Raw genomic sequence first — 26,546 nt, forward strand, 5'->3', positions numbered from 1 at the left:
GAGGAACAAAAAAATGAAGGCTTGTTCTTTACTTGTGTTCTTTCTTGCTTTGAATGAGTGTCCATATTATTTATAATTTATTAATGTCAAATGAGATTTTTCCATAGGTGAGTTGCAGAGTTATAGATATAAAGTTAGTCCATGACTTAATATAGAGAGAGGCATACTCCTCGATACAGCCATGATGTGTTCTTTGAAAATGTTGATATTCTGTGAAGGGTTGCATCACGGAGTATCTTTTACCTTAGTCTGACCCCCCATGTACCCTAAATATGGTACCCTCCATCAATCTCCCCAATTCCCCTTTGCTCTCCCCAGTACTTTCTTTTTAAAGTAGGGATTCATGAGGCATCCACCCTCAAACCATGTGTCACCACTGCTGACAGTAGGAGAAGGAAAGGAAGGAGTCCCAAATGGAACCCCAGTGACTGGCTATCTGACAGAGTCTTTTCCACGCCTCTTTACCTAACAATAACGAGCTTGCTCTGTATGACCCAGACAAATGCCCTCTCACACCCTGTCAGTTGTGATTTTCCCTGCATGCACCTCCGTTCCTGCTCAAGCTGTTTGTCTGCTCTAAGCATCATGGAGACCAGGCATAGATTTAATCTGCTGGCATTTGCAGCTGCCGAAGACAGCCTGAATGACAAGACCGGGGAGGGGGTGGGAGGAGAGGGCAGAGCAAGAAGCCCGAAGCAGATAAGGAAGAAGTTTGATCAGAGCTCAAAGGGAGCTGGGAGAGGATGGGACAATGATCCCCAGCCAAGATGCCTTCCCCATGGCCGTATAGAATCAGGGAGGGAGAGAAGGGACAGCCTAAACTTTCGTCTTCCATTCCTGCCCCATCTGTGCTGCTTCCCTTGCAAGTATGCAGCCAAAGCTGGGAACCTGGCCGGAAAGTCACTGATTCCAAAGCATCAGGGCAGAGATGGGGTAGGCACAGGCCTGGGCAAGGCCAAGGCAGGGAAAGTGTGGGGACAGGGAAAGGGAACTGCTTTTCCGGCAATGATTGGGCTGACTGATTTTGAGGAACCTGGGCTTCGCCAGCAATTGGTGCAAGATGTGATTTTACATATTATTGTCAGTCGGAACTGGGATGACACCTGTAATGTTATTGCTCAAAAGCCAGAAGTTTGGGATTTAGGAATCTCCTCATGATATGCTCCTTTGTGACTAATGTTTTCTCAAATAAATAGATAGAACTGCACAACAGTAATTTGATCTTCAATCACAGAATGCACCTCAGATCTAAATACTTTCTCCGGGAAAAAACTAGAGGAAAGAGAAAAGTCAAAAGAGGAAATACAGGTATCTCCTCGGATTTAAGAGATGAAACGAAATGGATTAAACAACACACAACTCTGCAGAAACATTAGAAGTAAAACTGATCTTTTCAGACCAAATGCCTGGACTTAAGAGCGCACAAATGGAAACCCAACTCTGAAGACCTTTCTCATGCAGTAGAAACCAAATTACTAGGGAAAAAAAAGAAAACCTGGGTTAATATTCCTTATATTCACAACTGTGAGAAGGATGGAAAACAATGAATATGAACCACTTGAAGGTGGCCTTTAGTATTTAATTTCACCTGAAAGAAGAGATGCTCTTTGATTTCATCAGCATCGCGTGGACCACAGCCTAATCGTTTCTTGGGATCCTTCATCAACAGATGTTGAATTATATCTTTAGCCAATGCACTCATTTCTTGGGGATATGGAGGTTCACTTTTTAATATTCTCCTAGAGACAAATAAAATGAGGTTGAAAACATAGCAAGAAAAATACGGTCACATGGAGCATTTCTTTAAGAAAAGCACACACCAGAGAGAAACAGCTGAGGGTTGAATTAAGGAGAAAAGCTATTATAAAAATTAAATGAGCTTCTGAAAATGCACCAGCTTTTAGAAATGAAATTAAAATGAAAAGGAACCTAGATCGAGTAGCAGAATTACAGACTTCAGATCAACCCTTAACCACTCCCTCTTTCCTCTGACAGGCGAGGAGTTTTTTTTAAGGAAGAGAAAAAGAAGGAAACTTGAATCCAGCAGTGGAGTTCATTCATTCAGTCATATTTATTGAGTGCTTACTGCACGCACAGCATTGTATTAAGCGCATGGAAGAATACAATACAACCATAGACACATTCCCTGCCCACAGCAAGCTTACAGTCTAGAGGGAGTTGGTTTCAGTGACTAGATATTCCCTTTTTATGAGACTATGGTGATTCAGTATTCTGTTTTATGACTCCACCAAAGACCCTTCTCATCATTCTAATATAGTCATTCTTATCACAGTTATCTTCCTTGTCCCAGAAGCTCATGACCTCCTGCCTTTTACCTTCCACATTTCATTTGCATCTAAATCCTGCCAGTTTTTCCTCCACAAAATTTGCTGGACTCACCCCTTCTTTTTCATCCTTAAGGTCACTGCCCTAGTCCAAGCCTTCATCACATACCAGTTAGATTACTGCACTTCCCCTCCAGCCTATTCTAGACTCTGATGCCTCAGTCTTCTTTCTACAATGCCATTCATGACACTGCCCTCCTCAAAAACCTACTTATTGTCTCCACAACAAAAAGAAATCTTGTCCATAGGATTCAAGGCTCCCTACTAGTTTGTTTCTTTCTTACCTCTTAGTTTTCTATTGTACTCCAGCTTCTACTCCATTATACTTCATCTTGGCCCTCACAAGGTAACCTCCTAGCTGCACCTTGCTTTTAGTTCTCTCCTAAAGGCTGACCCACCGGCCAAACTCTTCCCCCAGCATGGAGCTACCTTCAAATCTGCCAGAACATGTCTGTCTCCACCTTCAAAGCCCTCTTAAAAATAGTTCTCTAGGAGGTATTCCCCATTCCCATGTCCCAAATAATCCTACCTCCATGAGTCTGTCATCAATTAATCATATTTATTAAGCACTTACTATGTGTGCAGAGCACTGTACTAAGTGCTTGGGAGAGCACAATAAAACAGAGTTGGTAGACATGTTCTGTGCCCATAAGGAGCTTATGGTCTAGAGGGGGAAACAGACATTAGACAAAGTAAAAAATATTTCCGTAAGTGCTGTAGGGCTGAGGGTAGGGTACAAGTGTAAGGGTGACACGAAAGGGGGAGGGAGTAGGGGAAATGAAGGCTTAGTCAGGAAAGACCTCTTGGAGATATGATTTTTATAATGCTTTCAAGGTGGGAAGAGCAAGGGTCTATCAGATAAGAAGGGCAGGAATTTCCAGGCCAGAGGGATGACATGGGCGAGGTAGAGTGAGTAGATCGGTGTTAGAGGAACGAAGACAACTGTAGCAGGAAATCAGTGATGTAAAATAGAGTGGGCAAAATGACTGAGTGCTTTAAAGCCATAGGTAAGGAATTTCTATTTGATATGAAGGCAACCACTGGAAATTACTGGAGTTAACTCATCGGCTGTCGCATTAGAGTTCGCCGATTTATTTTTCCACTTATTCATTTCAACACTTTTTTATCTTTTTTGTAATCAGTTGTAACTGTTTCTCCTTTGTGTTCATTGTACATATATTATCTATGTCTGCCTCTGTCCTCTTTTCGACCATAAGCTCCTGCTGGTGCAGGGGCCGTGTCATCTATCTTTATTGTATTCCCTCAGGCATACAGTACACTGCTTTGGATTTTGAGGGTCTTAGACACTTGTCTCTCCTACACTGATCCCTGGAGATGCCGATACCCACATGAATGTACTCAACGGCCCCCACCCCATCCTCCCATAATTACCTACTTTCTCTCACTCCTCAACTTTGAAGACCTTCGCTCCACCAACCAACTTGGACGCACAATGAATGTCTTCATCACTGGTCACTGTGCCATTCTCGCCTGCTCCCCAATTTTAAAATACCACTTGGTGACCACAACCTTCCAACTTGCTTCTCACCCTCATCTTCCCTAACCACAAAATGGTTCTCTCCCCACAGATACATCCTATCTTTATGCAACTATTCCAACTATCCCAAGTCTCCATACCCCCAACTACCATCTCAATACTTCTGCATCACCTGGGTATTCAGTTAGTCAGCAGTATTTATTAAGCGCCTACTATGTGCAGAGCACTGTATGAAGCACTTGGGAGGGTGTTTAGTACATTCCCTGCTCATAAGGAGCTTACAGTCTAGAGATGGAGAGAGACGTTAATATAAATAAATAAAATTACAGATATGTGATATTTATATACACATTTTTATGCCAATTTGCTTCCTCCTACCTGTAACTTGAGTGTTTGATTCCCCTGCTAGATTTTAAGCTCCTTAAGAGCAAGGATCATGCCTATTAATTCTACTGTACTCTCCCAGGCACTTTCTACAGTGCTCTGCACAAAGAAGGTGCTCAATTCATATGACTGACTGAATGCAGCTAGTAGAAATCAATCAATTGCATTTACTGAGCACTTACTGTGTACAAGGCACTACACTTAGCACTTAAGAGAACAATACAACAGAGTTGGTAGACACGATCTCTGCCCATGAGGAGCTTACAGACTAGAAAGTGAGACAGATATTAAAATAAGTTACAGATATGTAATAATAATAATAATAATGTTGGCATTTGCTAAGCGCTTACTATGTGCAGGGCACTGTTCTAAGCGCTGGGGCAGATACTGGGTAATCAGGCTGTCCCACGTGAGCCTCACAGTCTTAATCCCCATTTGACAGATGAGGTAACTGAGGCACAGAGAAGTTAGGTGACTTGCCCATAGTCACACAGCTGACAAGTGGCAGATCCGGGAATCGAACCCATGACCTCTGACTCCCAAGTGTGTGAGGTTGAGAGTCCCTGGGCTAATTTCTGCCACAAATTTACTGTTGTTCTTTAACTCAGCTAGCAAGATAAGTCTGGGAATCAACTGCACACAGGGAGGTGGTAACTGAAGCATGGAAGTGGATAGAGAAGGAAGAATGAGAAGAGTAGGAAACCCAAAATAGAGCCTGTAGAGGCATCCACAGCTTTGGGGGGTAAGAGATGAAAGAAGAACCAGCAAAAGAGAGTGAGAAAGACCAGCCAAAAGGGTAAAAGGAAAACCAAATGGTGAAGGTGAGATTAGATTGCCTTACCCGGATGAGGGAGTCATACAGAGTGTCAGAGGTGGCTAAGTAGTCAGGAAGGATTAGAATGGTACAGAGACCACTGATTTTAGCAAGGAGATGGTCACTGGTGTCCTCAGAAAGTGTAGTTTCAGTAAAGTGAAGAAGGTAGAAATCAGGCTGTAAGGAGTCAAGAAGAAGTGGGGACAGAGAGTATTCCAGGAGCATAGACAGGAATGGGAGAAGGGAGATGGGGCAATAGCCAGTAGGTATAGTAGGATTGAAAGAAGAACTTTTTCAGAATGAGAGATAATTGAGCACGTTTGAAAGCAGTAGAAAGGGAATCATCATATGCTGAAGATGACAGGGTGGGGAGGAGAGTAGGAGCCAGTGATTTTAGGTGAGAGGGGATAGGATCCAATGGAGATAGAGGGGATATAATTAGAGATGAGATGAGAGTTCTCCTCCTGAGAAAAAGCTGGGAAGCGGAAAGATGAGGAAGGAACAATAGAGTTTTGAAGATATTCAAAGATAAAATGACTAGAAAATGAAACATGATACAATGATTACAATTGGGTAATAAGGGTTCCAGAAATTACTCTGAGATACAACTTCAACTGCTAGTACCTATATACACCAGTATAGAGAAATTTATGTTAACCAAATTATTAATAGGGGCAATGGGTTAATAAACCATTAGATTTGTAAACTGCCAGGCAAACGTTATTGCTTCTAATGAATTCCAAAAGTTCTGGATAGAAGAGTAATATAAAGTGAAACCTAGATATGAGAGTTAATAAAATTTCAAAAATAATTTACAGTATGTTTTTACAAAGACAACTTAATATTCACTATTTGCCTTTGTTTTCCTTATTTCCTCTCACTATGATTAACTTCAGTGTCTGCCTCCCATGCTAGATTGTAAACTACTTAGAGGCAGGGATTATATCTACCAATTAGACTGATTCTTCCAAGTGCTTAGAATGGTGCTCTACACACATTAGGTGCTTAATAAATATGACTGATTGATCAATAAATAAAAATATTTTCATCTAGGCACAGTCATCAGGATCTTGTACATCAGTACAAGTACAGTACAGTACATCAGGAATCTTGGGCCAGTCGCTTCACTTCTCTGTGCCTAAGTTACCTCATTTGTAAAATGGGGACTGAGACTGAGAGCCCCATGTGGGACCGAGATTGTGTCCAATCCTATTTGCCTGTATCCATCCCAGTGCTTAGAACAGTGCCTAGCACATAGTACATGTTTAACAAATAACACAATTATAATAATTATTATCAAGGTTTCACCTACTTTTCAAATATAAAAAAATTAAAAATTCATATTGGATGAAAATATCAGAAAGGATTTTGACAGAAAGGAGTACAGTTACATAAAATGAACTGTGACAAATTAACTCCAGCAATACTTTTGATAGCAGTAAGAAATAAAGCCGATAATTTAAGTTCATATAGCTTTGAAGACATCTTATTAAAAGAAAAAGGCATATGAAGCAGTCAGTTCTGGGAAGGGCATAATCAGAACTCACTATTGAAGAAAAGAGACAAAAGGAAGACATCTGGAGACATGATGAGGCACATATTCTCAAAGATATAAATTATAAGAGGAATACACGAGTCAGAACAGGCAGGAAGATTATTAGAAAGCCTAGCTTAAAAGGAAAAGCTAAAGCCACTCAGTGCATTATTATCGGGAGGATCTGATTTTTAAATAATCAATTTAAATCTCTGGAAGTCTTGATTTCATCAATGTTTTCATGGACATGCTCGCTGTTTTATCAGACAATGTTATTTATTGAAAGCTTACTGTGTTCAGAGCTCCGTTTTAAGCGCTTGGAAGAGTACAAAACAACAGGGTTGCTATAACCCTTCATAGGTCTATCACAGAAACACAGCACATACAACACCTCTTTTTTTAAAAAAATGGTATTTCATTCATTCGATCATATTTATTGAGCGCTTACTGTGTGCATAGCACTGCAATAAGTGCTTGGAAAGTACAGTTCGGCAGCAAATAGAGACAATGTCTACCCAATGACGGGATTAAAAACTTTTATGTGCCAGGCAATGTATTAAGCCCTGGGGTAGGCATAGGATAATCAGGTTGGATACAGTCTCTGTTCCACTTAGGGCTCACAGTTCTAAGTCCCATTTTACAGATGAGGTAACTGAGGCACAGAGTGAGGCACAGAGAAGTTAAGTGACTTGCCCAAGGTTGCACAGCAGATATGTGGTGGAGCCAGGATTAAAACTCAGGCCCTGTGACTCCCAGGCCTATGCTCTAGACATTAGGGCATGCTTTACCCCAAGTGAAATGCAGAAAAAATATCTAGTGAGAATTCTTCTTGCCACTTCTCTCACTTCTAAGACTTCAGAATTAATTTAACTTTTTGAAACTGTGCTGTTAGAGACAGTCAAGGACTTAGCCGTGTGTCCACTTGGACACACACAGACAAAAGGTATAATGGGTAGGTTATACTGCTAATAAGAACATAACTATGGGTCCTTAATATTTATAGCACAAGACCTTTTCTAATTTGTTTACTGTGTTTCATCCGATTACCTTGTTTGTTCCCTGGCACTTAATACAGTACTTGGCCCCTAAAAAGTGCTTTAAAATATCACAATAATTTTATAAAACTATGCCTAAACTAACACATGCATGTGCTGTCTCAAATACCATGAATTAGAACTAACAGTCCTTATTTTATTACAACATTGACCTTTTTTAATCTTAAAAATTAAACTTAAAAATTTGTGTATAATCGGTTTTGCCATGTTTTCATTAATGTTTCGATTAGAACACTACTTTGGAATTAGGGAATGTTTTTCAACGTGCACCTACGTGAGCGATATTGATGGGGGGTGTTGAAGGGCAACCTAAGACACAGCCCGAGTACTACGATGTGAGTTTTACAATATATGAGGCTCTTCATGAAGAGCTCTAATTGTCCAAGTTGTGATTCCAAGGCATCAAATGATTGAGGGTATTAGGTCAGGGGAGGGGCTGGAATTAGGAAGATGAGGAGGGACCTGGGAAACAAGAGGGCCAATGTTCAGAGTCAAGAGCCTGGAGCTGGAAAGACCAGGAGATCCCATCCCTGGGGAGAGAGTGTGGCTGTGGATGGAGAAGGTCAGGGCGTTGCAGGATAAAGAGCACTGATATGGACAGGGAAAGAGAGAGGGACAAGAACAAGAAAATCTGAAAAATTCTGATAGTAGCCAATAAACTGACACCTTAATTGGAGAGCATACAATTGCCAGACATGCATGAGATGTCCAACCAACTAGCCTGCACTCTAAGGAGGGGGAACAGGATGTCAGGGGAGTCACTTCGTGCTGCCTCTCACTGATGAAAATGTACTTCAAGTCTTGAATGGAAATTCTTGGCACTGAACCAATCAGAGTAAAGCATTGGGAAGTAAGATGAGGGTGGTGGGACAGTCTAGGTAGTTGGGGAAAAAGATCTTCAGCCATCTTGGAGGTGAGGCATTGCAAAGCCTTGTGCCTAGGAGGGCAGGACTCAGGGAAGGCTCGTGCTGTGACTTTGAATAGACACAGGACACCAGGAGGGATTGAGGAAGATTCCGGGTGAGGGTTAGGCTAACCTGAAGGTTTGGGGTCCGGTGGCTAGACTCCAGAGGAGCGAGGCTCCTGCCCCTGAGGGGGAAGAATGACGCTGAGAGAACCTAGCACCTGAAGGACTTGGAGAGGGTGAGACTGGAACCTGGGATGCCTTGAGAGAAGAGGGGAAAGGACCAGGAGAATGTGAGTGTCAACATGCCTAAAGAAAAACACAAAGTCCCAGAGGGAGAAGTATTAGACCTAGAGAAAGGCGATTTGAACCAGAATTATTTTTATTATTACCAAATTAAGAATACTATTATACGTTATTGAGTTCTCTGATTTTGATGTTTGCCTGAGGAAGGGCTGGAGGAGAAGCTCCAGGTGTTGGGGAAAGGCCTGGGCTCCAGAAGAGAAGTGTCAGAGATAGGGTTGCAAGGACTTGAGGTCCATGCTCCAGAAGAGAAGTGTCAGAGATAGGGTTGCAAGGACTTGAGGTCCATGGGCAGAAGGTCTCCAGATCTGCTTTTTCAAGAATGGAAGAACAGGTGGGCTTTCGGATCCAGTGGGTCTGGGTACTCCTAAAGTGATTAGGGGGGCTATTTAGGAGACTCTAAGCTCATTGTGGGCAGGGAATGTGTCAGTTTACTGTTGTACTTTCCCAAGAACTTATAGTACAGTGCTCTGCACACAGTAAGCACTCAATAAATACGATTGAACGGTTGAATGATTTAGGGTTGAGAAACCTTAGTAACAACACATAGTGGCAACTACTGAACTAAAAACAAATCTTCTTCATTTAAGTGCCTTTAACCTTCCTCTAGACCACAATGCATATACAGGCAGAATGATCTTGTGTATGAACCAAGACATTTGGGATTGGCCGCAGCCCTGCCAATGACTTCACATATAATTTCAAGTCAATAATTTAACATCTCTGGGCCTCAGTTCCTCAGTTATAAAACGGAGGTAATGATCCATCCATCCCTCTACCACAAATGGATATATCTAAGATAAGATAAAATAATCGATAGGAATGCAGTTTGTGAAATTGGAAAAAAACAGTTCAAGGCATATTTCTCTTGGGGTCTCAAAGTATTTAGTAAGCACAAAATAGCAAGTCCCTTTTAGGAATGGAGAAACTGAAGTCCCGAAGTTATTTCTGCCAATCTTCCAATTAATTATTTTGTGGATTTGGGACTAAAATAAAACATTTTTCCCAGTAAACCGTATCCATTTCTATTCTTAACAGACGACATCTACACTACAAAATTGAGCTGGCAGAAGAAAATCAATTACGCAAAATTTATTTAAGATTTTGATTAGCAAGCGTTACTCTACTAGATAAGAGGATTTGGCTCTGGTTGCAAAAGCTTACGGATAGAAACATAGTGAGTGTCCCTGGTAATGAAAATAGCCGATGAGAGCATGTTGGAGAGCAAGTAAGAGAAGGTTTGACAGCCACCTGTGGAATCAGTGCATTCTTGCAGGCCCACTTCCACTGGCTTCATCCTCCACAGAAAATATATTTTAATTTTTTTTAATATTTGTTAAGCACTCAGAATGTTCCAGACACTGTACTAAGGGCTGGGGAAGATACAAGGTAATCAGGTTGGACTGTGTTCAACATCTCACATGGAGCTCACAGTCTTAATCCCCATTTTACAGCTGAGGGAACTGAGGCACAGAGAAGCTCAGTGACTTGCCCAAGGTCACCCAGCAGTGAAGTGGCCGAGGCGGGATTAGCACCCAGGTCTTTCTAATTCCTAGGCCTGTGCTCTACCCACTAGCTCACACTTAATGGCTAATGGAAAGAGCACGGGCTTGAGAGTCAGAGGTCATGGGTTCTAATCCCGGCTCTGCCACTTGTCAGCTGTGTGACTTTGGGCAAGCCACTTAACTTCTCTGTGCCTAAGTTACCTCACCTGTAAAATGGGGATTAAGACTGTGAACCTCGCACAGGACAACCTGATTACCTTGTATCTACCTCAGTGCTGAGAACAGTGCTTGGCACATAGTAAGCACTTAAACACCAAAATTATTATTATTATTACTGGCACTGATCAATCAACTGTAACTATTGAGCACTTAATGCATGCACACCACTGTACTAAATGCTTGGGAGAGTACAATATAACAATATAACAAGCACATTCCCTGCCCACAACGACCTTACGGTCTAGAAGGGGAGACAGACATTAATAAAATGAATTATGGATATGTACATAGTTCTGTGGGGCTGAGGGAGGGGTGAATTAAGGGAGAAAATCAGGACAATACAGAAGGGAGTGGAAGAAAAGGAAATGAGGGTTTAGTCAGGAAAGGCCTCTTGGAGATATGCCCGTAATAACGCTTTCAAGGTAGGGAGGGTAATTGTCTGTCGGATATGAAGGAAGAGGGCGTTCCAGTCCAGAGGCAGGATGTGGGCAAGTGGTCGGCAGTGAGATAAACAAGATCGGGGTACAGTGAGTAACTGAATAACAGTAGAGTCAGTTCTGCCATAATGTATGTGTTCACTAAGCTTTTTGGATGAAATGCAAACGGCAGCATTAGAAAACATTCTTCCAACAATGTCTTGAATGGACAGAACATGGCATGGTGTTGGAAGAAATGATCCTACGCTCAAGTTGCTTACAAAAAAGTCAGATTTTTTTTTTCTTCTGGAACAGGTCTGCTTTTCTCATATATACTAATTTTTTTCTCTCTGAAAAGTTAGGAGGTACCTTACATTTTTAAAATAACCTAAGATTTTGGATCTAATCTGGACTCTCTGAGGACTGTCCACTTAAACATTTCTCCAAGCCTTTACATAGAGGCATGCGCGCACGCACACATTTTGATAAAACACCAGGAATTTCTCACAATATTCTAGTATCCAGTTTGAGTGACTGCATCATTTGTAGAAGGAAGCGCAATAGAAGTTACTATAGTGAATTGCAATATCCATATTTAGGTATAAATTTTTTTTCATAAGGAGCTGGAAATATTATGCATTAAAATCACTTTGAAATTTTTATTTTAAAAATGTCTACATATCATTGCAATTATAATTCAGTTATTAGGTATTTGGGTTATTCACCTCTAATATTCAAGACCTCTAAAATGTACCTCAAACATACAATCATGGCCTTTGGAGGGCTTAGAAAATAACTGTATAAATATACTCAACAAAATATTTAGGTTGCTTTGATTTTTACATCTGTTTATTTTCATTTACAATTGTACAAATTGGTGCAAAAGGGCCACTACTTCATTGAGATTTAAAGTTGCTTTAAAAAAGCTCACTATGAATATGAAAAATGTTAGTAAACTAAAATATACCAGTTAAACTTTTCCTACTCGCTAAAAACAAATTAGAAAGATGATCTATTTTATCATTATAATCAGTTTCTATGATAAAAAGACATTCATTTTATTTTCTTTTAGCTTACCTAGATATTTCAGCTTGGGAATTTTTCTCTCCATCAACAGTAAAAGGAGATGCTCCAGTTAATAACTCATACATTAGAACACCTAAACTCCACCAGTCAACTGCCTATAAAACAGTAATCATTGCATTTTATGGAATTATTAACAAAAAAATTTAAAAAGGAAATAAATTGTTGCCATGAAGAAAATAAAACAATTTGGGGAGGAAATATTTAACACAAGGATAACAATGCTGTCACACAAACAACTTAAACAAAACTGGGAAATGATTAGATAACCCAATTCACTAAAAAAAACCCATCAAAACTGGAAACAATCTCAAAGTAAATTTTACTAATGAAACTAAATATAGTAAAGTAAATCCAAAGATCAGAATTTGTTAAATAAAGATTAAATAGCTTTCATCTGCTTTAATGTAGTAACACTTTTTTCAGTCATTGTTAATGAAGAATATCCAGAAATGATCCAATTGAGGGAGAGCACAACTTGGTTGCTCCACAAACTTTCATCCATATCTACTGGGATCAATATAACCCAATCTAGGTTTTGCTATACATCCCAAGGAATACCACATAAACCAAAGACCAGACAAAAGCCAAAATTGGCAGATTGAGTACATCTTGTGAATTATTGATCCATGCCCTTATTTCCACCAATGGGGTTTTATATTTCGTTAGGAAACTGCCACAAACTCCCTATGGAATCAAACCTGGAACACGAACGTTAACTTCTCTAACCAACTTTCAAACGCTTAGTACAGTGCTTTGCACATAGTAAGCACTCAATAAATAGGACTGAATGATTGAACTTTCCAGAGGATCGAAAGCTCTTCTAAAGAGTTAAAGGAGCCACTAAAGGTAGTAGTATCATTTGAGTATTTTGATATTAGATGTAAAAATCCCACCATTAGGATGGTCTCCCCACTCAATCTGCACCATGGCGGGAAGAATCTCATTAATTCAGGCAGAATCTCTGTTGCTATTCCTTGCTCCAAATGCAGTGCCATTCTTATGAGACTGGCAGAGGAATAGGGAGAGGAGGTTGTTTAGGGTGCATTTCTGTTTGGAGGTGACTTCTAATTATGCACGGAGGGAGCTTCAGTGAACGACTAGGAAACCACTGGCAGAAAAGAGTTGGTCCCCAGCCAACAATCAACCAACCTGCAAGTACAGAATTGGAAGAATATTCGCAGATCTATTTATTTTTTTGACTCCCCTGGTTGCCGAGAGCCAACAGAAAGGCTTTACAGGAATGTGATATAGCTCTCATCACACAAGAGTGTAAAGAGCAAGAGGAAGAAATCTTCATTGAGATTCACTGAAACAAAAATACATGCTGTAGATTTTTCTACAAACAGCCATCCTAAGGAGGTTTCACTTTAAACCTTACTATGTACAAGGTGCTATGAGAATTGAAGAAAAAGTTAGAGGGGTTATAGAAAAGAGAAGAGGAATTTAAAAATCTAATTTTTATTTTAACATGACAGTAACACGTTATGAACTATTTAACATGCATTCAACACTGGGGGTTTTTTTGTTTGCAAAGCTATTTTGTTTAATAATCTCTCAAATAGCAAATATCAAGGAAGCCCAAGCCAAGTAGGGTAAAATTGTACAGTTTACAATGTTGACAATTTGGGGGCAGAATCTCATACTGGCAGTATATACTGATCCTAGTTGTCTTGGCACATCTCATATAAATAGCATCTTAGCTAAAAAGGTTATAGTTATAAAATATAAAGCACTTACTGGATTTTGCTAGACATTTTGGCTAAAAATCCTGGCTTAAAAATAAAACTTTTTTAAAATTGATTTTGGAGTTCTTTCTCTATTTAACATCATGTACCCTCCACCAGTCTTAAAATCAATGAAGTTGGCCCGGCAGTTTCTAATCCTTAATATTTTAGGCAATATTTCTCTCTTCATAGTTGCTAGGAAACCTAGCACCAATAGGAATTAAGGTCAACACAGATGAATGGACTACAGGGACCTTGTTGTGCAAATAATTGAACCATGTCATGAGATAGCTTTTTTATTACTACTTAAACGTAACAGGTTTTGAGCAAAACAAACAGAAGGTGAGAAAGAGACTATACCTTGTCATGTCCTGTATCTCCCCCTCTGACAATATCTGGTGCCATATATTCTATGGTTCCACAAAAGGAATACGCTCTTTCATTCTAAAAAAAAAATAATTTTCAAACTCATTTCAAATAGCACAAAAGAATAAAATAGGCAAAACCTGGCTACCATATTCCAAACTAATGTTCAATTATCTACATCATCCACTAGTCATACAGTACTGCATAAATAAAATGATTAGTGTGAAAACACCTGCTCCTCCTTGCAAGAGCGAATATCTAATATTCTAATGAGTATTTCAGTGGGGCCTGGTTTGGGCTATATACGTACTGAAGTTCAATACGTAGGCTTGGAAGGGAAAAGTGAGAGGCACCTTCCGCTCTCCCCTGAACTCTGTTGCAGGTTAAACTCTTTCCCAGTATTCCACTGCATCACGAAAACATAAGTGCTCCTGTTACTTTATGTGTGTTGTATGTGCGTGAGACCCCCTGCACACCTAGACTGTAAGCTCATTATGGGCAGAGAACATGTCTGCAAATTCTGTTGAACCATACTCTTTCAAGGACTCAGCAGAGTGCTGTACACATAGTAAGTGCTCAATTCATATCACTGAGTGACTTAAAATAATCCCTGATACTACTGCATCAGTCACCTTGGGATTCATGCATTGATTTATTTAATTCTATTACTTATAATAATTATCTTATTCTCTGGGGTGCAATGAGGCCTAGTGGAAAGAGATCGTGGCTCAGTGGAAATAGAACGGGCTTTGGAGTCATAGGTCATGGGTTCGAATCCCAGCTCTGCCACTTGTCAGCTGTGTGACTGTGGGCAAGTCACTTAACTTCTCTGTGCCTCAGTTACCTCATCTGTAAAATGGGGATTAAGACTGTGAGGCCCATGTGGGACAACCTGATTCCCCTGTGTCTACCTCAGCGCTTAGAACAGTGCTCTGCACATAGTAAGCGATTGACAAATACCAACATTAAGAGAAAAGGACTGGATGCTAGGAGATCTGGATTCTAATCACAGCTCCGCCACTTGGCTGCTGTGAGACCTTGGGCAAATCACTTACCTTCTCTTTAAAATGGGTATTCCTGCCCTCTAAACTGTGAGCCCCATGTGGGACAGAGACTGTGATTAATCTGAATTAACCTGAATCTACCTCAATGCTTAACACAGTGCTCAGCATAAAGTAAACACTTAAATTATCATTGTATTATTATTATTATTAACAAGAGTACACTTAACTATGGTATATTTGCCACTTCATGCCAACTGTTGGCCCCATTAGATTGGCTCAACAAGGGCAGAGTGGCATTGTTTTACTTCCTTTGTATTATTTAAGTGCTTAGCATACAACTCCCTGAGGTGAGTTGTCAGCACACCCTGGTTATTAATTTATTAAAATTTGAATAAGAAAATCTAGACCACCTACATTTTTTTCATAGATTTGTATCTCTCTTTTTACCATTTACATCTATTTTGAAAATTAAAGAAAAAACAAAAGGAAATGAAAGGAAATCACATATTTGTACTCCTACATTTAAAATGTGTTTAGTGGACAGTATGTTTGAATAGCTAATACAATTCAGACATTAAATATTTACATTCTTATTTAGTCATTTCCAGATCAATTTGCTCATGCAGTTTCCTTTGTAACCCTGAATGTATGAAGGATAAACTTAAGATAAATTGATACATTAAATTTAAACACCAAATCTGTAGCTGTAATAAAAAGTGTCACTTTTCTAGGAGCATTTGAAGAAATATCTGTATTAAGCATTCTTATTTTTTAGGATACTGTTTTGGGGGTTTTTAGGGTTTTTTTTTTTTTCCAAATAAGAATGTAACAGTATTTATTTAAATGGAATAACTTTTTCCTGACACTGTGTATTTTGAGACTAAGCTTAACAACAATTATGTAAAAAATGTATTGCACTATTCATTTGAATTCGCAAATGAAAATCTAAAATGAAATGGGTGAAAGACTGTATCTATTTGTTGCTGGGCTTTAAGCTCTGGAAATTCACCATCTGTGTAATGTTAATTCACTACCCAAATGTTACCAGCCAATTCTCTAAGCAATCTTATTTTTTTTTTAAAAAAAGTCTTTTGGGTTATTCCTTCCATTAAATGTCAATTTACTATTTGGGAAATACATATTTTAAAACACATTGGCTTTACTTATCTTGGACAAACAAGCAAATCTGAATTCTTGCTTCTAGATTCAGTAGCACATTCAAAAGACCACACAACTCACCACCCACAAAGCTTTTAGCCTACATAGCTCTTCAACTTCATTGGCACAATCTCTTCCACATCACTTAGTGCCTAAGGAAGAAGCTAAAAATTATACATTTTGTTCCATAAGGGTGTGTCTAACTTTCATTACTGTCACTGGAGATTATTAGCTTTGATAATAGGCCTACCCAAAAGCTAAAAGCAACATGTCCCAAATATCCGTGAGGAAAAGAGAATAAATACTTCCACGAATAGTCTGTAGTACTTTAACAAAATGAGCAGTGTAAAACATAATGGGCATTCAGTAAAATTTGCTAGTGATGAATTTTCAGGAAGTCCATTTCAGGGTAAAAAAATCAAGAAAAATCCAATCAAATAAGGTGTGAAATCCCCTCGATTCCTCTCCCCTCTCTCCTCAGCCAACCTGGCTCACTATGTCCAATCTCTCACTATGCTGCAGCTACCTCTGCCTCTCTCATTCAAACCATGCTATTTATTGAGCACTTCTGGGAGGCACTGGACTGACCTAAGCTCTTGGAAGAGTACAATTCAATAGAATTGGTAGACATGACTCTTGCCTTCAAAAAGCTTACAGTCTACCTTTCTAAGGTACTTGGTCTTTTTTATAATAATAACAATGATGGCATTTAAGCGCTATGTGCAAGGCACTGTTCTAGTAATGATGGCATTTGTTAAACGCTTACTACGTGCCAAGCACTGTTCTAAGCACTCAGAGGGATACAAGATAATCAGATTGTCCCACATGGGGCTCACAATCTTAATCCCCATTTTACAGATGAAGTAACTGAGGCACAGAAGTGACTTGCCCAAAGTCACACAGCTGACAAGCGGTTGAGCTGGGATTTGAACCCATGGCCTCTGACTCCCAAGTCCGGGCTCTTTCCACTGAGCCATGCTGCTTCTCCAGAACCTTAAACTGACGAGGTTGCTTCCTCCCAGATAGATGGATTGATCAAATGTTTGCTTAATCTCAGGTTACTTGGAAGATTTTAGAATAGTTACCTTTGGGATGCAACTACAGCTCTGCACATTTTATGTTGACAAAAGAAGAGAAGCAGCATGGCCTAGTTGATAGAGTATGGGCCTGGGAGTCAGAAAGCCCTGGATTCTAATTCCAGCTTCACCATTTGTCTGCTGCTTGACCTTGGGCAAGCCACCTAACTTTTCTGTGCCTCAGTTACCTCATCTGTAAAATTGGGATTAAGATTGTGAGCCCTATGAGGGACAGGGACTGATTACCTTGTATCTACCGCAGCACTTAAAACGGTGCCTGGCACAAAGTAAGCAGTATGGCCTAATGGTCAGAGCATGGGTTTCGGAGTCACAATATCATGAGTTCTGATCCTGGCTCTGCCATTTATCTGAAGTGTGATCTTGGAAACGTCACTTCACTTCTCTGGGCCTCAGTTACCTCATCTGTAAAATGGGGATTGAGATTGTTAGCCCGTGGGACAGGGACTGTGTCCGACCTGATTTGCTTGTATCAGGTGTAGGACAGGGTGTAGGACAGTCTGTGGCAAATAGTAAGTGCTTAACAAATAGCACAGTTATTATTATCAATAACTAAAATAAAACCCCCCAAACCCCAGTGACATAAATTTCATTTTTATCAAAGAGCCTACATTTGAATTAGGGAAATGACCTTTTCTCCTTCCCCTTACACAACCCAACCTGGTTTCCCCATATTTTCCTACTTCTATGGCCTCTTTTTTTTTTTTTTTTTACTTTTTTTTCACTCTGTAACCAAAGGTTTAAATTGGCTATTCTTTTTTATTTTTTTCCCCATAACCTCCTTGGGATGAATTCCATCCAGCCTCCTTTGCATGTGTGTATAAACTTTGGCTGTTAGTGTATACAATTGTAAGAAGGGTATAATTTTTGAAAGAGTATCATTTTAAAAAATAAATAAGTATACACACATATGGACAAACCCTGAAGATGAGCTGGGTTTCAAAATGTCCCCTTTGGAGAGGTGCCATTTCAAAGTCCCATTTTAATATAATCCCTCTCAGAAAATCTATTTTCTGAGTAGAACCTAGAATACAGCTGTTACATAACATCTGAGCACATTCCATTTATGTTATCAATAAATCATGAAGAGCCTGATGAGTGAGAGCTTTCTGAATGTAAAAATAGCTATGCTTCTGAGCAGTGGAATAGGATACGAATGAAATAAATGGTATCCCTGTGCAGCAGGAAGTACTATCTAGTGTTTTGAGAGCATGATGGAGAGATGAATGTAAGATGATTTAAGTTAGAAAAATGATAGGGGTCTGATTTATTTACTGGTTCTTATTTACTCCAGATTATGAGCATTTGCACATCAAGATTTATTAGAAATTAGACAGCACCATATTTTCTCAAGTTTCATCAAATCTACAAAAAATAAACATCCTAGTTCGGTATTTGCCACAAAAGTGGTTTTTGTTTCAGTCCAAATTTTATGATGGATCCTTGAGAGTTCCTCCTTGAAAACCTGCAAATGAGTTAACTGCATGCCTGCTGACCTGATTTGCATATGCACCAGAGTTTGACATCTTAGTCAAAGGTCTTGCTTTTCAAATTTCAATTTTTCAGCAAGTATCACTTACCAATTTCTCCCACTTCCATATATCCTGAGGTACACTCAGAACAGCCGCTATCCACAAGTTGACAACCCAAATGAGAATAGCAGTGTTCCAAAAAGGAAGTTGTGTGCTGCCCTAGTGACCAGCTTTAAAGAACGTTTTTTGCTGCAATGGAAGAGATTTCATAGGGGACTATCATCCCTTTAGTTTCATCTCCTTATCTATTAAAATGCAGTAGTGAAATCTCTTTACGCATTATCTCAAATTACTTACCGAAAATATGATCCATCAGAAACAATATTAACCTCTAGGTTGAATGTCTGGCTTTTGATATCTGTTTTCAATGAAAAGCAGCTTTGCATCCTTAATATTGTAACTTGTGCTGCTATCAACAGTTGGTTAACCTGTCAAGCATACTGTTTAGCTCTAAGATATGCTGCCCCTAAAAATTCCACCCCCCCCCCACCAAAATGCTGGAAATGTACTTGAATGTAATCCAGAAGAAATGTTTTTGAATGATTTGAGGGGAAAAAATGCAACCCGATGGTCTGATTTCAAGGGAATGAGAGAGAGTATTAAATGCTGCATCATGAAACCCAGTTCTGAGCAGCTGCTGGCAAGCTCTAAGCTTAGCAAGAGAAAAGGTAACAGGCCTAGATGTATTTGCTTGGTCCCCTGGTAGTAAATCTGCACCTTTTCATCAAAACTTAATTATATGGACAGATTTCTGATAACTTTCCAAACCATTTTCCATTAGTCCTCATAGAGCTAAATTATCTACTGCACAAAAATATAACTCTGCAGTGTTGGAGAGATGTGGATTCTTTCCAATCATTTCCCTTTAATGATCCTATAAAATATCCATATTTTTATAAGACAAATTTATATTCATTTTATAAGAGTAAGCAAAACTGTTTCTTTCCCTGGCACATATGCAAAAAGACTGTGAATGTATGCCAATATCTGATTATTAGTCAGGGGGCATAGTTAACTCAAAATTTCCTTATAGTTGTACACTTGGTTTTACATGTAATAAACTATTTGCCCCCATCTGAAATAAATCTAGTTGGTATCCTTGGACAATTTGAAGTTTTCACCTCCAAGGACATGCATTTGTAATTAATGGTGGTGTACATTTTATTTATACTTTCTGCAAACAGTGAAGTTGAAAAAAAAACACACCACATACAAAACAAGCAACTCCGTCTTTGCTCAGCGAAGTCTGAGTACTGTTACCAGAAATGGACAGAGGCATATCAATCCAATCTAAGATAGACATGCCTATTTACTCATTTGAGAGTGAAATCCAAATTCACAAAATTCTACCCTTTAAAAATCAGGATTCTGCACTAATAAATCCTAATCTTTCTTAAACTAGATCAATATTTGTAACAAGTTATCATAGTGAAAGGAAAGTGCAGGAACCAGGGGTGGTGCATTTCAGATCTGATTTATAAACAGTAGCTTTGCCTCATGTCATTCTGTCAGCAATCCTTAAACCTCTAGTCAGGGAGGAACTCAGGATCAATATTGTTTCTATGGCAGGGGGTCATAATGACCACAGCCCTTTGTTTGCTTTATGGTACTTAATAGGTGCTTACTATGTGTCAAACAATGTTCTAAGCACTGGGGTAGGTTACAAGTTAATTAGGTCGGACACAGTCCTTTAAATTCTAATTGTGGGTAATAGTTAAAGTACACAGAGGAAAACTCTCAGGAAAATCTGCTTTTAATCCAAACCAGTTAAGAGGTGGTGATCAAATAGGAAATTCATTTAAAAGTTTTTAAAGAAATACATTTATCCCACATATAATTAGAGTGAAACTGAGGGCACTTGAAAGAAAAATATTAATAGCATTGGTCTCACCCTAGGAAAACAGGGACAAGGGATTTTCAAATGTTGCCAAAAAGAGGTGCCAGTACTATTCTTGCCTGACATCCTCTCTTTCAAACAAACCTATTTAACATTAAGGACTCACAAGTCCATTAGATTTCCATAGAAATGTTTTCTTCCTGTCAATCTGAGGGAGTTAGTGAAAAGTATCCTCAATGATTTTGAGAATTTTTGGAGAAAGAGTAAACAAAGTCAAAGTATCATTTTACAATATCTAAAGCACTGGCCAATTTTTTTAAACACCAAGTGTCTGCATTTTCATTATCAATAGTTGAGTTTGCTGATCCTTCAATAACAACTATGCACAGGCCATATAAAACAGAAAGGTTTTGAGCTGGGGTCTGAAGGTCAACAAGCTGATGCTTGGTCAAACCAGTTTGGGAAAGTGAATTCCTGAGAAGTAAAGAAAAGCCCTCTCTTCCCCAGGCCAATGGAGACTGTAAACTTTTACCTACTCTGGCCCAACCCTAGTAACGGAGGCCACCAGTCCTACACAATAGAATGTGGCACAATTTATGGATACCATACTGAATCAAAACTGGAAGTAAAGAGGCTGATGTTCCAGAACCTATGCATCACAAGCTTCAGGTCAGCAAGCTCTCTCAAGGAAATCCATTTGCTCAGGCCTATATTCTCCACCAACTAATTGCTGCTGAGTGGGCCTGGAAATCAAACTTGTTCAAGTAATTTAGGTAATTAATTTCTTTCAGCTTTTCTTGGAAATTTTAGTTTCTGTTGCACTTAATCAGAGTTAACAGCATATAAATACATCACATAAAAAGAGTACTTTTTCGCATTTTAGAGACTGATTCTTTCATAACAAGACTTCCCCAGAAACATAATTTTCCATCATCAGTTGTCACACGTTCTTGATTCCTGACTGAATTCAATTTAGGATTGAATGATTGAAGACCATCTCAACCTGATACTTCAAAAAACAAATGTTTAGCTTGATTCATCCCAAAATTTGCACTTGAACTGACTTACTCAATAATGTGGAAATATTTTTTTTTTGCCAAAGCACTGCAAACCAGTTATTACTCTTATTACCAGGACTCTGCCACCAATGGTTTAAGGTTAAATACTCACTTCATCAGCAAGGAACTCCTTACTCAGGCCAAAATCTGTCAGTACCACATGGCCATTAGAATCAAGTAGAATATTCTCAAGTTTAATATCACGGTATATAATCCCCAACTGTAAAAGTGAATAAATAAAAATTTAAAAAACAATTTCAAAAGGCAGTTTCAGAATTATGAGACTGATTTTAAATTTGGAGAATAGTTAGCTTAATTTCCCTTGCTCCTTACTGATCAGGTCTATTGAGTTAATTAAAAAGCTTGCACATCTGGGAAAGAGTATTGTTTGTTCTAGTATTTCCCTTTGGATGACTACCCTTCCCCTTGTTATATACATTTGTTCTCATACCCTTTGTATAGTCCGTTTCCTAGTCAGGAGTTCTTCCAGAGTAATCAGCTTAAGCAGCTATCATTACCTTACACAGTAAGTGCTAGATAAATATGACTGATGGATTGATCCCCTGAGAAGGTAGCCCTTATCGATATTGCTAAGTTGGGAACCAGACTCTCTATCCATATAGTCATCAGTCCTCTGGTGATTACCAACTTGAGTGGGGGGGATTCTCTCCACCACTGTCTCCCTGTAGTTCCTGCCCTCCAGGGTCTAAGCCATACATCCCACACTTGGAAAAACTGGAATGGTTTCAGGTCATTTGACTCACAGTATTGATTCTAAGGAAATTTCACTGCAGGGCATTTTGCTCCTGATGCATTTTGGAGGAAAAATTTGACTTCCATTTAAATAGGTTAATGTGATTTAAAGTGAAAATTTGCCAACATATTTACAAGAAAGACATCATAGAGAAGCTGAGTTGAGAATTAAGCTAAGATGCATTTCCTTTGGAATTTCTTCCACTTGACATTGTCCTTGATGATTGTGAGAAGATTGTAAATGGTGATGACATCCCTTCAAAACTAGTGTTATATTTCAAAATGTGCTATATCCAGCTAAAGTCAGCATCTGTATAATATCTCTCTGTTAAACCTGTAGGCACTGTCTTCTGCCCATTCACTGCTCTCCTCCGCTGATGCTACACTCTCCCATCCCTTCTTTTCTTCCGGCTCCATCGGCATTTCCTTTTGTGCTTCATTTTGATAACTGATTCTGTCAACAAGTTTCTTAATTCCTTTTGTGCTACACTGCCAATTCTCATCACCTTGGTTGCCTTTCTCTGCACCTTCTCCAATTCTAAATCAAAATCATTTATGGGGATACAGCCTACTGAAAATTTAAAAGTAATAATCAATTGCATGGCTTCCTGAAATACCTTCAATATCTTCATCTATCTCTTTAGACCAACATCATTTTATCCAATGAGAACACTAACATTCAGACAAAATAGTCACTCATATGTGACTCTACAAAATGCAGGACTGAATTTTCACATGCTAATTGCAGCTCACAAATGTGGTAGTTCAATTTTTTTTTGCCAACTACTCTGCTGCTATTTCATATTGAATGTTCCATTAGATATGATAACATTTGCCACAGCTTGACTCAAACTTTAAGCTTGTTGTGGGCAGGAAATGTGTCTATTTTATGTGTTATATTTTACTCTCCCAAAAGCTTAGTGCATCTCTTCCTGGATGTCCTGCCGACACCTCAAACTTAACACGGCCAAAATAGAACTCATCTTCCCACCCAAACCCTGTCTCCCAAATGGTTTTCCTCTTACTGTAGAGAGGACCACCATCCTCTCTGTCTCACAAGCCCATAATCTTGGCATTATCCTCAACACATCTCTCTCATTCGACCCACATATTTAATCTGTCACCAAATGATTCCACCTTCGCAATGATAAAATCCGCGCTTTCCTCTCCATCCAAACTATTAAGCTGATCCAAATACTTATAATTATGGTATTTGTTAAGCGCTTACTATGTGCCAAGCACTGTTCTAAGCGCTGGGGTAGATACAAAGTAATCAGGTTGTCCGACATGGCTCACAGTCAGTCTTAATCTCCATTTTACAGATTAGGTAACTGAGGCACAGAGAAGTTAAGCGGCTTGCCCAAGGTCACACAGCAGACAAGTGGCGGAGCCGGGATTAGAACCCACGTCCTCTGACTCCCAAGCCTGTAGTCTTTCCACTAGCCATGCTGCTTCTCTCATATCTCACCTTGACTACTGCATCAGCCTCCTTGCTGACCTCCCTGCCTCTTGTCTCTCCCCACTCCAGTCTACACCTCCCTCTGCTGCCCAGATCATCTTTCTAAAAAAAAAAAAAAAAAAGTTCAGTCCACGACTCTCAACTCCTCAAGAAGCTCCATGATTGCCCCTCCACTTTCACGTCAAACTGAAAGTCCTTACCATTGGCTATAAAGCACTCAGTCAGCTCAACTCCATCCTGCTTTACCCAGCTGACTTCGTATGGCAACCCTATCCACAGAGGTCATTCCTCTGATGCCAACCTATTCACTGTCCCTTAATATCATCCTTCTTGCTGCCAATCCCTTACTCATATCCTCCCTCTGGCCTGCAACTCCCTCCCACTTCATATGCAACAGACCACCACTCTCCCTACCTCAAAACCTAATTAAAACTACATCTCCTCTAAGAGGCATAACCAATTATGCCCTCTTTTCCCCTACTCCCCTTCCACATTTGAATCTGCACCATTTAAACACTTGATATTCACTCCACCCATAATAATTATAAATATATCTGTAATTTATTTTAATGTCTTTCTACCCTTCTAGACTGTAAGCTTCTTGGGCATAGAAAGTGTCTACTAAGTGTGGCATTGTGCTTTCTCAAGTGTTTAGCATAGTGCTCTGCAAACATTAAGTGGTCACTAAATACCACTGATTGCACATATTGCCAGGCTTGTATTTTGGACAATCACAGTGCCTGTGCAAGAAATGGTAATATTTTCCTACACTCATCGACCTCATCCTGCATCACTTTAGATGCTGCAATCCCAACCTGTCTCCTCTTTGAAGGATGTGTCTGCTTGAAAAAGAAAGTCCAAGAGAACTAAAACTCACTGCTGACAGTTTATCATTTTAAAACCTTTGAAATGAGAGAGCTATTCCTCATTGCTGGCAATTTGTTAATCTTTAATTCTTTGCCAAACAAAGAGAGATGCACTAAATAAGATAATTATAGCATCCTGCAGTGCCTGCCCATCAACATATTTTCACGATGGAAATAAAAGGGCCAAAGAATCCCAAAAGGAGGGGAACAGCTGAAATCTCTTACCTTGTGGAGATGTTCAAGGGCAAGGACAATTTCTCCAATATAGATCTGTACCTCATTTTCTGTGAATCGTTCCCTCTGAGAAAGGTGAGTAAAAAGTTCTCCACCATTTATATAATCTATCAAAACAAAACAGATATCTTCTTTCTCTTATTTGCATTCACGACATAAAAAAAAATTAAAAGACTGACCATACAGATAAGGACTACAGATCAGCTTTTAATATTTTGATCATCATTTTGTATCTCTTGGACTGAGATACTTACAACTTAGTAACCCTTGGGCTGAGATCCCTTAATTATTGAGGATGAAGAAAAGCCTTCATAATTATTATCACATCTTTAAATAAACAATAGAATATGCAAATCAAATACTGTCTCAAAACATTTACTAATATTTCAATTTAGGTTTCTAGTCAAATTATATTTGTACATGAAGAATGACTTCCATAAATGATTTCAAGTTGGCATTGCAAAAAATATTGCTGCTGAAGTATAACAGTTTAGAACAGGTATTAAACATTGCAGCAACTATGACTGCCAATAAAACATCTTGTTTTCCATAGTAATTGTCAGTTATTCCTTAAGTTGATTTTCTTTCTCTTTTCATGAGCACTGCGTGCCTGCAGAGCTGGTGCTAAGAATTGGACAGCCTTGGGAAAAATCAACATTTTGTCTCACAATGGGCTTTTTTAAAGAAAGAATGAGATGCTGCACTGAGAAAAGTCCTGAAAAATATAAAACTAAGAAAATAAACACTAGGTTTGGGATCTTCTGGACTCTGTGTGACAAGACATCAGAGCACAGAAATAAGAACAGCACTGTACGTAAGGTGTATGAACTGACCAGATGAAAACTTGATAATGGAACACATCTCGACACTTCATCTTGGAGTTCTGGCTTCAAATTTAGAAAAGCCGATCCAAGAAAGTACAACAAGCCTAATAAATGGGCTAGTTTGTCCTGCAAATTACAAGAACAGTGTAAATTATAAATAATTTATTTTCTAAAACTTCTTGACATTTTATCATATGTTTTCACAAAATATTAAGAAAGGTGTAAAGGAGGGCAGTCTTACTGGAAACTCACTTTTCCCTACTCTTAATGAAGTATGTATTATTCTAGCTTCAGGTAAATTTGGAGAATTTATGCTTACATGGTCTCCAGAGGCACTAATAAACTAGTATTAGGCACCTTAAAATCTGTAAATGTCACTAGGCACCAGGATCTCAACAGTCTCTATGAAGTTCAAAAGTCAATTAATCCCTCAATCGCTTTTATTGAGAGCTGTGTGCAAAGCACTGTACTAAGAACACAACAGTGTTGGTAGACATATTCCTTGCCCACAAGCTTAGAGTCTAGAAGGAGAAAAACATTAATATAAATTACAGAGATATACATAAATGTGGTG

At 39.1% G+C, this 26,546-nt stretch overlaps 1 protein-coding gene across 2 annotated transcripts in view; it reads right to left on the reverse strand.

The window, feature by feature from the left end:
* The window catches only part of RPS6KA5 (ribosomal protein S6 kinase A5), a 106,791-nt gene that overhangs the window by 32,684 nt on the left and 47,561 nt on the right, over nucleotides 1-26,546 (reverse strand). For both annotated transcript variants that reach the window (XM_029067687.2, XM_029067679.2), the window contains exons 4-8: nucleotides 25,140-25,255; nucleotides 21,949-22,056; nucleotides 14,148-14,231; nucleotides 12,055-12,158; nucleotides 1,589-1,739 (exon numbers count right to left, since the gene is read on the reverse strand). In XM_029067687.2, the coding sequence (XP_028923520.1) occupies nucleotides 1,589-1,739; nucleotides 12,055-12,158; nucleotides 14,148-14,231; nucleotides 21,949-22,056; nucleotides 25,140-25,255 (563 nt within the window). The remainder of the gene's footprint in view (nucleotides 1-1,588; nucleotides 1,740-12,054; nucleotides 12,159-14,147; nucleotides 14,232-21,948; nucleotides 22,057-25,139; nucleotides 25,256-26,546) is intronic.

This window comes from Ornithorhynchus anatinus, chromosome 1 (genome assembly GCF_004115215.2).
Source record: "Ornithorhynchus anatinus isolate Pmale09 chromosome 1, mOrnAna1.pri.v4, whole genome shotgun sequence".
NCBI lineage: Eukaryota > Metazoa > Chordata > Mammalia > Monotremata > Ornithorhynchidae > Ornithorhynchus > Ornithorhynchus anatinus.